The 12589-nt window shown below is 32.0% G+C and overlaps 4 protein-coding genes and 1 non-coding gene across 5 annotated transcripts; 3 read left to right on the top strand and 2 right to left on the bottom strand.

Annotated features, from left to right (window-relative positions):
• Positions 1-1691: 1691 nt before the first annotated feature.
• Positions 1692-2240, top strand: RO3G_08347 (uncharacterized protein; the record flags this gene model as incomplete). Its single annotated transcript, XM_067662937.1, has 1 exon — positions 1692-2240. The coding sequence occupies one exon, from the start codon at positions 1692-1694 to the stop codon at positions 2238-2240; it is 549 nt and encodes a 182-aa protein (XP_067519038.1).
• Positions 2241-3496: 1256 nt separating this feature from the next.
• Positions 3497-4099, bottom strand: RO3G_08348 (uncharacterized protein; the record flags this gene model as incomplete). Its single annotated transcript, XM_067662938.1, has 2 exons — positions 3497-4035; positions 4093-4099. 2 exons carry the CDS (start codon positions 4097-4099, stop codon positions 3497-3499), a joined length of 546 nt encoding a protein of 181 aa, XP_067519039.1.
• Positions 4100-5585: 1486 nt separating this feature from the next.
• Positions 5586-6550, bottom strand: RO3G_08349 (uncharacterized protein; the record flags this gene model as incomplete). The annotated part of the gene is made up of 5 exons (XM_067662939.1): positions 5586-5629; positions 5753-5961; positions 6071-6141; positions 6197-6321; positions 6481-6550. The coding sequence occupies 5 exons, from the start codon at positions 6548-6550 to the stop codon at positions 5586-5588; spliced, it is 519 nt and encodes a 172-aa protein (XP_067519040.1).
• Positions 6551-8361: 1811 nt separating this feature from the next.
• Positions 8362-8853, top strand: RO3G_08350 (uncharacterized protein; the record flags this gene model as incomplete). Its single annotated transcript, XM_067662940.1, has 1 exon — positions 8362-8853. The coding sequence occupies one exon, from the start codon at positions 8362-8364 to the stop codon at positions 8851-8853; it is 492 nt and encodes a 163-aa protein (XP_067519041.1).
• A 2950-nt stretch (positions 8854-11803) lies between these two features.
• Positions 11804-11877, top strand: RO3G_19090. The gene has a single exon. It is a non-coding gene; the product is annotated as a tRNA-Val (tRNA).
• Positions 11878-12589: the final 712 nt, after the last annotated feature.

Raw genomic sequence — 12589 nt, forward strand, 5'->3', positions numbered from 1 at the left:
CCAAGCTTTTAAGAAACACCTCTGACATTGATAATAAATAGCTTTTACATTACAATGATTGAGAAGACTAATGGCCAATCTCTTTGCAACTCGAACAAGTATCAGTAGACCCCTTATCTTTTGGCCTGTCTTTTTTCACGACTCACGTCCGAACTTTGTTTTCTTTTCTTTTACCAAAAGTTCCCACTTACGAAATATTTAGGAATTGTAAGACTAGCTATCATATGGTATGCTTACCACTATCCGCAGTTTCTGGCTTATAGTATTTGCACTTGTAATAATTCTGTTAAAGTTGTCTGACCCCACAATCTACACATAGGACATCTTTATTCAATAGTAAACTAAAGGCTTTCTGGGGCTTTGCCATATCACTTACTACTACTAGTAAATGGTATATTTTTCATAGTTATTTTGTCCAATACTGAACATTTTTTTGCTTGAATTATAACTTTATAAACGTTTGGATGTAGAAGAGAAAGGTAAATTATACTAGTGGCAACAGTCCTTCCAACATGTTTATATGATCTGATAGATAACAGCTTGCTAATGATTGGTAATTTGTGAATTCACGAGTATCCAAGTAGTCATATTGAAACACGATTCTAAAGAATTCCACAATAAATCATTACTTAGTTATTACTCTTTTAATTGTAAAATACGCGGATTTGTCGAAACATTTTTAATAAAAGTATTAGACACAGCACAATACAGCATAATTCGATTTAAATATAAAGCTAAGGTGTTGACAAATAAATTTTTGATAATATGTCTCCCTTAATGCAAATATAGTCTGGATTTTTTTGACTTCTGTCTGAAAATCATAAAAATCAGTGCTGAAATTAAATTATCATCTGTCTGAATTTAAAGTACAGATACTGTATTTGAAAAGATGATGTTTACCGTCATCAATCAAGCCCAGAAGGAACCATTGAAACTATCGGCTTACAATTTCCTATGCTAATATCTTTTGTATTTTCGTGACAAGTCACTATTTCATACACTTGCATCACTCTTAATCGTTATACTCTTTGATGAGTTTGAATAAATATTAAAACAAATATTTAACCAATAACTTCACGTGATCATGTTTATTTTGAAGTTAGATATTTAGACTCCATTTCGAAACAAGTTGATTTTCACTTTTCTATAAGAACAAACTTTTTATACAACCTATTTCGTACATACTTAAAAGCATAACCCTTCGATAGCATATATAAATGAGGGTTACACGTTCACAAACTAGAAGACTTGAAAGTATAGAGCAGCAGAAACTCGAAGCGAATAAAGTCGAGGAACCAAAGCAACTTCAAAATAAAATACAGGAAAAGAATAGAGTAAAGCAACCACAAAAAACAAAAGCAGAAAAAATAATCACACTGAAACGACCAAATAAACAAAAAGTGGGAACTAAAAGTCGAAAGCAATCAAATAAGGAAAAAGTAGTGAAAGCCAAAAGAAAAGGAAAAAAAAGTGAAGATGAAAAGCAAACAGCAATAGAGAAACCAGAAGAAATCATTTATGGCGATAATAGTTTATCGTCTTCCGATACAGAGTCCGAGCATGAATCAGAGTCAGGAAGTGATGATAATGATTTGGATAGCTTGCTGAATAAGGCAGAGGCTGCTCTAACTGTTAGCCAACATGATACGACAATATCAGAAAAGCATGATCCTATTCGAAAACAATCTAAAATGAATCACGGTATAAACCAGTCTCTTTATTTTAAGACAACTGATGGGCGATCCAAATTGGTAGAGGACGCTGTTCAGTTAATTGAAGATGACCAAAAGTCTCCACGAAATGCACTACTCGTGGTGAAAGCCAATAGTGCTCTTAGTAAACGACGTAGCCGAAAAGAGCGTCAAGAAGAAAGAGCCAAGTCATCAGGCAAAGAGTGGTTTGATATGCCAAAGCCTGAAATTACACCAGAAGTCAAACGAGATTTACAGATTCTAAAAATGCGTCATGTTTTAGATCGCAAACGACACTATAAAAAGATGGGTAAACAAGAAAATCCCACATATTTTCAAATGGGTACAATTATTGAAGGACCTACTGAATTCTTCTCTGCTCGTTTAACAAAGAAGGAGCGTAAGCAAACCATTGTGGATGAACTGTTGGCAAGTGAAGAACAAAAGCAGTATTACAAACGTAAACATGATGAAGTATCTGCAAAAGCGAATAATGGAGGCAAAAGAGATTACAAGAAATTGAAAGCTCATCGAAAATCAATGTACTAATTGACACTATTTTCATAATAAAAAATGTCGATTGACTTGTGCAAGACTAACGAAAACGATAACATAAAGTATACTTTGAAATCAAAAATTGGATAAGGATCCGTTGTTTAATGGTTATTGAATACTTTGCACGTTATTATGACATTTTTTTTAGACAATATGTTTTTGATCGACATCTGTATCTGTTGAAAGCAGTAGTTTTAGTATATAGTCTCTACATTCATTAAAGCATCAATAATTGTCTTGCTTTCTAACAATTGTAATACAAAAAAAAAACATAGTTGTTTGATATACTGTCGTTTAAAGATCTATTTTATTTTCAACATCGAAACAAGTAAGGCCATCTTTTTTTTTATATGCGAATCATTACTCTTACTGCGGGTTTGATGTCCGTGTTATAGGATACAACCAAGATGTGATTCCTCAGAAAGGAAACAAGATGAAGCTGGAATATAAAACGAAAATTAGTGCATGATTCCAAGTAGTTTAGTAATTTCCTTAAAAGTATATAAAAATAACTTTGCAAAAAGAATTTTCGTAAAAACTTGTACTTTTTTTATTATTATTAAAGTGCTGAAACCAGTCATAGGCAATATCTATCTACTATATAAAAAAATTTCTTCAATATATCTTTGTTACAAGCGCACTTTTTAAGTTTGGGGACGATTTTAGGGGAGGAGAGGTTGTTTATTTGACAACAATTTATGTAGTCACTTGTTCATTGTGAGGGAACACAGACTAATAGCTCCGCATTGACTGTCAAAGATAAAACCTTGTTTGCAGATGGTGTACATCATCTCGTCCTCTCAAAACACACTAACAAACGCATGCTTTGTACAACCTTTTTGTAATTGCTGTCTTCTTTAAAATGTAATGAAATGATATTGAAAGCAAGGCTTTTTATTTGTTTATAAAACTTATCTTGCTTCATTCAGAAAATACTAATATTTACATGTAATCATAAACATTGCTATCCTCATCTTATATCTGTACGACGCATTCTAAACTTCAGGCTCCTATCACGTTGCCATCCGCAGATGACATTGTTATACCTGATCTCGATAACATAATACTTGTATAGTATTACAAGTGACTTGAAACTAGAAAGATTTCGTTTCAAGTACAAGAGATGACAGTGTAGGTTTTCTTTTTATAAATATTGCAATCACTTTTATTATGTGCTCTATTGTAGTTTATTTATATAAAAAAGAATCACTTCTTTATTTCTGTGCAATTAGATGTGTATGAGTATGTGTTTACAGGTGATGAAAAGCAGAATGACGACGATACAAAGGTGCAGTATTATTTAAAGGTAAAGACATTCTATGTAAACGACGAGTGGTTGTTGTCATAGGAGGTGGTGAATAAGATGATTCATCATCAGATGATGAAGATGATGATGATATTTCACTACTGTTTTCACCCACAGAAGAGAAGGATAACTTGGTTTGATAGATCATATCATTCGGCTGTGAAATAGCATCTGTACTTAATTTACGTGATTTCCTGACTCCTTGTAATGTTCTATAGCGATTGAAACACGTTGCACGCTTACGATGTGGCAGTAGTTCCGAGATTTGTCCCCAAGTGAAACCTTGAGCAACACCGTCTCGAATAATGTTGTCTTCGTATTCTGAAAATCGACTACGAGATTTACCCACGACTTGCTCTTCTATGCGTGGCTGATATCTTTGAAGTAAAGGGCTTGATGTATATCTTGGCCTGGTACTTGTGCGATTATTATTTGCTGTAGTCACTTTTATTACTGTAGTTAAAGGATTAAGCAAATCTGACACTAAACAACTGAGTGAGTATTTCTAACGTGATTTGACAACAAAGGTTTCCAGGTTACCGTTCATATCACGGAGTCGAAAAAAGAAAAAAAGAAAAAGAAAAATTGAAAAGAGATAAAATATAGCTCAGGTTCCTTTTATACTCATAACAGGGCGATACAAAACATAACAAAAAAATTTCTCAAAAACAAACATGACAACAATAACAACAGTAAAACTGTCAATAATCCACAACAATAAAATAAAAATATATCTTTTCTTTCTCTCTTTTTCTGAATGACAACTTTTTATTACCATGACAACAAACTTATTCTTTGTAGCTTTTTTTTGTTTGAATAATAAAATTTTCAACTTCATTATTGACAACATTTTTTTTTTTTTTGCTCTTGTTTTGATGTACCCCTTTTTGAATGACTGCAACGGAATATATTCCGTGTACAACTAAATTTTTCTCAGCTTCATTACACCTTTTTCAGAAATTATTGGCGCACTTGTCTAATATGTTCGCATGATTTGTTTTTTAGATTAACGCCAACTTTAATTGCAAAATGTATACAACAAGCTAGATCTTTGTGATATTCCTAGTAAACTACCTGCTTTTAAAGATCAGAGAGATGTGAAAGGAGAATAGACATTGTCAACAAGTAACCTCTTTATCCGCTTTAATTCAAATTCTGAATCGCTTACAATATTAGTAAAAGTACTCTTGTGTTTGAATAAGGAAAAAAAATCGATAAATGTACTACATTAACTATTATTATCATAAAATCGTTTTCAATCACTTAACTATGATTCTTATTCTCAAATAAAGCATTTATTTGATAAACAAAAACGGGGAATGATAGCTACAGCATTCATATTCTAGATGATTTGTTGTCAGAAGTTTTGTAGAGTTTTTGAATAAACTTGTAATATATTAAAAAAAAATAAAGTAAGAATTGATAAACCAAACAAGGCAAACAAAACTCATAAACGGTTTACTTTGATGATCTAAAGATGAGTAGCTATCAACATCAGAAAATACCTAAGCTTGCAGCAATAAATGACATTGACAACAAACTCGGTCTTTGTGATCCCAAATACAAATAGAACAAAGATTGATACTGAAAACAGATTATGTTTTAGTAATGATAAGAATGCTAAATATCTTTTAAGCCATTTGAGAATACTTTTAAACCATATCAAGAAGATTGACAAACGAGCTGATTCCCTTTGCCAAAAATATATATTTAATTTACTTGGCTTGACTATTTAAACTTTTGGCAAGATATAAACAATAAATAAAATTTTTATGGATCGATGTTCTATTAATAGTCACCATAGAAGCTGTTGAGTATCCTATCAGATAATTATTTAATCAATTCGCTTGTTTAACATTTTATGTTCCTAAGCCCTATCAAATTCTCACTTTCTTCCATTTCACAGCTTTGTTCCTTTTTATGTTGAAGATTTCCAGCTTTCAAATATATCTATGAATTATATGCACTTTAAAGTAATTGACACCAATCTCTGCTTTATATGCAAAATCATTAACCCCAAAATAAATACACTATCACTCCATTTTCATATTGTTTAATACAGTATTGATAACATCACCTATGATTAAAATAAATAATAGCAGAAATAACAATACGGATACTGGTAACATCTTTTAAGAAAAAAGGAAATAAATAACTCCAATAATAAGACAAGTGGATTCAACAGGTATCCCAAGTCTACATGAGCCATCATTGCTGAGGCTAGGGGTTGCTGAAGCAATTTGACTGATGACACTGACGTTAACCGCCGCAGAAGAGGAAAATACAGCAGTGCCACTAGGAATAGCCGAAAGACTAGATGAAGATGGGGTGGCGTAAGGAACAGAGGTACTGATCATTGTAGAAGCAGTAGATGACATAGTAACAACAGGTGCTTGGGAGGAAACAAAGCTACTTATACCTGTAATTATAAACGAACTCGAATAAGCGACTCCTCTAAAACAAACAACATAATAATAGTTAATAGTGAACAATTCTCTTTATAATTCAACCAGTTTACATATTGCCACTTTCTGTGGGATAAGAAATCATTAGTGAATAAGTAGTATATTGTGACAAGTTAGAAGGAACCTAATAAGTATTTAGTATCATGTTTTATTTAAGTAACAAGCTTTTGTCTTCTTACACTCCAATCATATTCTCCATCTTCTCCATTAATATCAAACACAATGTCTGTAGGTCGCATAGTACTAGCATCTGACCCAAATAATAAGTAGACTGTGGCAGTACCAGAGGCACCATTTATCCATGCTATCATACAAATCTAATTAGAAACTCCAATTGCGGCCAAAAAGAAACTAATAGCCTACAGATTGTAACACTATGTGAAAAAACTACAGCTTTAGATAAAACGCAAAAAAGCAGAAGACTTTGAGTCAACTTACTTGGATCCGGCCTTAAAGATCGAACCTTGGATTGGATTAGTAATATAGTAGTATGGATAAGAAGCTTGAGACGAAATAATGGCAATCTTAGCCATTAAAAGAATGAAGAAGATGAGAAATTTCATATAATGAAGAAGAAAGGAAGATACGAATAAAAACACGGATTCATTATATACTTTTTATAAAAGGCTTTAGAATCTTTACTGTGCATTTTGTAGTTTTTTTTTTTTTTTTTTTTTTTTTTTTTGCAATTCAAAGAAATACTTGAAAGGTTCAGGGTTTTCTTTTGGTAGTGCATGAAAGAGCCGACACAAATGCAATTACTTGTTCTTTTCTTTATCTACAAAAAATCAAAAGATACCGCCTTCTTTTCTGTTTTCTTGCATTAAGAATACCTTCCTCTTTATTTTTCCTTTGATTTGACTATAGTAAAGAATAAGGATCAGTGCTTTTTTCAATACCATTAGAGTAACGTTACATCACCTTTTCCAGATACAAAATGTAGTAACTGAACTATCTTTCCTGCTTTGGATAGACGTAAAGAAGTTGTCAGCTATACTGGCAACAAAACAATATATAAAGATTTTTTGTTGTTATGCTGTGAATGATCAAACTAACTAGGTTCTAAAATGTATATATCTTTCTTATTTTTCCTCTGAAATGTATTGTCAAATATAGTTCAAAAGCTCTACCTTTTCTGAGATTTTTTTAGACGAAAACATAATTGAATACTTGAAAGCGTAGGTTGATTAATTTAGTAATCTCTTTTTCAACTATTAACATATATTGTTTTCAATAATACTCAGCACATTATCATTGCTACATAAACATAGCCTCGAAATGTTTTTGGCTTACATTTGCTATGGCAAGAATTCTTTCCATCAATTCAGCTGTATCAGATCCAGCCATGTTGGATAATCTATAAATAATGGGCTTTTCCTTGACATTCTTCTTTTACAGTCTTAATTTAACATTCTGATAAATATCACAAGGCTTCATTAAATGAACAACTTTTGAATATAAATTTTTGTATTTGTACTGCAAGAGTATGCCATACAAATTGTTTTTAAGTTAAAATAATTAGCATTGAGTAGGTCCAATGCAAAATACTTATGTAAATACCTTATTTATCAGTGCTTTCAGGTTCACACATACTGCCTAAATTTGAACTTTTAGTTTAATTTCTCATTGTGAGCTGAGCGCATTGTGAATTTGTTTCTTAAATTGAATAGTAGAATTAAAAGCGCATACTCTTCAAACAATGTAAAGGCAAGAAGTAACATATGATGAGCAATATAGTTTGCGTTGAGTTTCAAATGTAAGCGAGATAAAGAGATGCATGTAAGAATAGTATAATCTGTAAAATGTAAAATGTAATATATATATATATATTACTTTTTTTTGTAAAAGGGACTTTATATTATCTTTAATACAGTCACTAGACTTCAAATAAACCGAAGCCCTCACTAGAGACATCTTCCCTATAAACTAAAAAAAAAAAATTGCTCAACGATCAAAATAGCAATCTAGCTTCACTAGCAAAATTGCCTCGATGAGCAGAATGTGGTGTTTTCTTTTTTTTTTTTTTTTTTTGCGCCGTAGTGCTAGCTCTCTGCTGAATATCCCAAGCAACACCTACGTCAGTGCACCAACAGAGTTTCCAGACAGAACGTGCTGTGATATCTGCTTGGTACCTCGCCTGGCAATTCAAGAAAGCTTACCACCAATAATCATTGAATTCTAATCAGTAGTCAATGAAGAAAGTATGAGTCGTGGCGTTTCATATTATAACAAGGCATAACGCAGATATAAGAAACATCCAATCTTATTGATCATATGCATTAAGAAAATATCGTCTGCCACACTGCTCAAAGACGAGTTTATACCTTGCCCAGAGCACCCATTCATGTACCAAGTCCCAAGTATTTTATGGGCCAAGCGTTGTCTTCTTTTGTCACGATCAGTTGCTGAAGGTCATATTGGAGAAAGCAATCCATTACATCCACTGGTTGCGTTTACCATGTTCCTGACATTTGAGGCAAGATGCATAATGGCTCTGCAGTGGTGGGATGATTCAACATTACAAGAGCTATATTTAATTAGCAAGCAAGTTGTAGAGAAATTGAGATGCGCAGAAGATGAGAAGCTGAGGGCACTGCATATAATCTCAGAGGTACATGAAAAGCAGTATGGTAAGGTACTGGCGTGTCTCTTGGAGAAACCTCCAAATCTCCCAAAGATGTTGAAGTATGTAAAAGACAGCAAAGAATGCTCGACACGTCTTAAGCGAAAATATGACGCTGAAGCGGATCACGAAGACAGAGTAGTCGAAGCTGTAACACCTATTGAAGAGCCTTCGGAGATCACAAACACGAGTAGTAGGATTATCGACCTATAAACAATACAGTTTATCGATATGTACAAAGAGAGAACGAAGGGTCAACTAATGAATTGGAAACGTTTCTATGACCTAGGTGTAAAAGAAGGCAAGGTGACTAGTTATGCAACCATTTCCAGCTTGTGGGTTTCGCATACTAAATACAAAAAGCGAAAATAAATAAGAGATATGTGTTAATTTAAACCTTCTTATACGTATAAATACCACATAAATACCCACACTTTTTACACGTAGAATTCAATTTTTTACTTAGTTACATTCTGACTTAATAAAGAGATATCAATTTCTAACAATATTTCTTTATCTTTGTTATCATATTATGTTCTATCTAAAACCCCTTTCAAAAAAAAATTCTGGAAAGAATGTATGCACTTATACTTACTAATTTCGCGCTTACTGAAGTGTTTAAGTATAAAAAGATAAGAACAAAAAAGAATTAACGAGACCGAACAATAACTCTAAAGTCGAATGCTTTTATTGAAGAAAGATTGCAAGGATATTTATATAAGTTTGAGCAACACCTGAGATTAGATAACAAAAGATAATTATGACTGATATGATTTGGTATGTGTAAGTGTCGTATCCCGACATACTTTAAGCATGATTCATATTCAATATATAAGAAATCAGAGTAGTGAATGCTTTACAAAGATTTATTACAGTCTTTTTTCTATTATTTGGTCATAAATAATTCCACTCCTTTAACTCAATACAAGTTGTTTTAATATAGCTCTTGAAGCAATGACACATAAGTGAAAAATAGATCTACTTCAGAAATAATTATAAACAGTCCATTTGAATAATCAGGAACAGGTCTTAATATTAAAATTTATTCATTCTAGATCTACAGCTTGTTGTATAATGGTTAAAGTAATAAAAAAGAGGTAGAATCAAAGATCGAGAAACAGTATGAGTACTTTTTGAGACTGATTGTTTAGGAAAGGGGAGTTTTAAGTAAAAGATAGCATAACAACAAAGATAAAGAAATACTGTTAAAGCTTGGTATCTCTTTATTAATTTAAGATATAACTAAGATTAAATTAAATTCTACATGTAAAAAGTGAGAGTATTTATAGACATGATACGGATAAAGAATTAGGACAGATTTATGATCAATTCGACAGAATAGATGATTACTATTTCTAATTATTAGTTTAGCCTGTTCCTAGCTTGTATTGTCAATTATGCTATTGGGATGGTTTCAGATAACTCTGGATGTAGGACTATTTAGGAGACGGTACGGATGAATATAAAATCCTCTAGTTCCGTGATTGGATATTATGGCTAATAATAATATCCCAGTTAGGACAAATGTTTCCATGATTAATGATGATCCGGTAAGTAATCGTCATTCCTTATTCAACATGCTCATATCATCAATAAACTATTTTACAACCACGTCATATATTTGACTATGTGAAGTTAATATGAATAAAGCTTAATATAAAAATCTAATCAAAGTCTTTTATTGATCTGTGTTGGGAATAATGTTATAAATGATTCCAAGTTATGTCAGCATATTATTTAGGATCATATGAGATTCCTTTTACTAAAATAAAGTGACTATAATCTTATGTATCCTTAACAGACTCGATAAAGAGATTGTTTTATTTAATAAGAAAATTGTACTCTATTTATACTTTTTGTTTTGCCAAATATGAAATAGAAGACAAAAACTACAAAAAGACGATAGTTGTGAAACTAAAGATTATGTATATGACTTTATTAATAAAAATATTGAGGGTATTTATACTTTTTGAATGTCTGGGTCTTTACCGCTATTTCAATTGATCGGTTAAAAGAATGATATGGAATATAAGGAAGGATAGTGGATAATCAATAGCCGCTGTCTACTTGACGAATCAAGGGACAATGAAGTAATTAAACTATTGATCTAACGATAATTATAGAATAGGATTGAACTGCCGTTGTTGTAATCAGGTTCCGATATAGTCTTTTAGAACGCTGGTAGGACAACAGGGCAAGATTGGCTATTGCAGAATTCTCACGTTTATTAATAGAGATCTGGTTAGACTATAATTCTGTAGTATCCAAGTTTATCCATGAATGTTCACTTTATTAGTTGTGTGGATACAACACTTTTCATACACGGATAATATTTCATGTCATGGATTAATAATTAATGAGTATGATATAGCTGATGACAAATAGATAAGGGTTACGTGTGTGGTATTTACACATGTAATAAAGTAATAATGTAAGTTACTACGAACAATGGTCCTCCAAATTAGGAATATCGGACATTGTATTACGCCACTTCAAATAAAATCCCGATCCACTCCAGAATATTCTAATAAGTTCCTGGATCAGGATTAATAATTACTTCTTGATAAGAAGATGTTAAACTATGCCAATCATATAAATAACTCATTGTCTAATATCGATTAATAATCAATAGTCATATACTGTAAATATTAATATTTAGCCGTGATTAGAAAAGTATAAATACCCTCATATTTTTAACTTGAATAAAGGACAATCTACTTTGAGTCTCACTTATTTTTATATTTGTTGATTGACTTAGTACTTTTTATATTATAAAACCTCAAATATCACAACGTGTTCTTCTATTGTTATATTTGTCATAGAATATTCGTATATGATTGACTGCGGCTGACTGTGATTTAGTTCCTGGATTTAATATAGTTTAACCGTGCAATTACGCAGCATCTTATCATGTAGCTTATTAATACTGTTTTCATATCGAGTTATGAATGATGGATACATCAGTATCCTTAACAGAATGGCTGATTTCTTGATGAAAATTCATTGAATTGAATTATGGCTAACATAATTAGATAGACAATATACTCAAATATATATATATAAGTCAATAATTGTACAATATGCTCAAAAGTTGTCGAAATATCGAAAAAAAAAATTGAGCTTCGACAGAAGTTTGGTATCAGGTATAGCCGTCCAATCAGAAGCCCGATTGATGTAGCGGTTTATCATACTGTCTTCACACGACAGAGGTCGTCGGTTCGAACCCGACATCGGGCATATTTTACTTGCAGAGTCTTGATTTTGTACAACTTCCTTGAAAAGGCAGTGTTGCACGAACGAGAATTTAGTCCCCGATATAAGCATGAATAATTACAGTGTAGCACAAATGATGAAATTTTAGATCAAGAGAGCAATGCTGATCACAAGAATAATTTTGATGTCCAGCGACATTGATGTCGAACGACACAAACAATAAGCCACGCCAATTTTTATATAAATAAGATGAATATTTTTAAACAAAATAACATTATCCAATTCAATAAATCAAATCTTCTTACGCTTAAAAAGCAATCTTTTCTTATTGGGTCACAATAACCTTTTCTTTTCTTTTTATTTTTACTTATTCTTTCTGATCTGATACCCGAGTTATCACAAATCAAGAAAGATCCCTTTTATTTTTATCTTTTATCAAACAATCTCACACTTAACCTTATTGATCTAATAAGATCTGGTGGTCACTACTCAAATACAATTTACTCTATCAAAAGAACTGTTAAACGTTCAATCAAGTTACCTAAACTCAAGTCATTCAAGACTTCAAACCTCAAATTAAACAAATCTACATCACTTTAACACAAGCCAACTCCCAAGTACTAACAAGTTACACTAGGACTGAGTCAAATTCTTCAGCAAAAGTTACACCAACTGCGTCACACCATGAAACAGGGGCTTGATTTGACCTTGTTGTTCCTACAATGTAAACTGTGGG

The sequence above is a fragment of the Rhizopus delemar genome, genomic scaffold (assembly GCF_000149305.1).
Source record: "Rhizopus delemar RA 99-880 supercont3.6 genomic scaffold, whole genome shotgun sequence".
NCBI classification, from domain to species: Eukaryota; Fungi; Mucoromycota; class Mucoromycetes; order Mucorales; family Rhizopodaceae; genus Rhizopus; species Rhizopus delemar.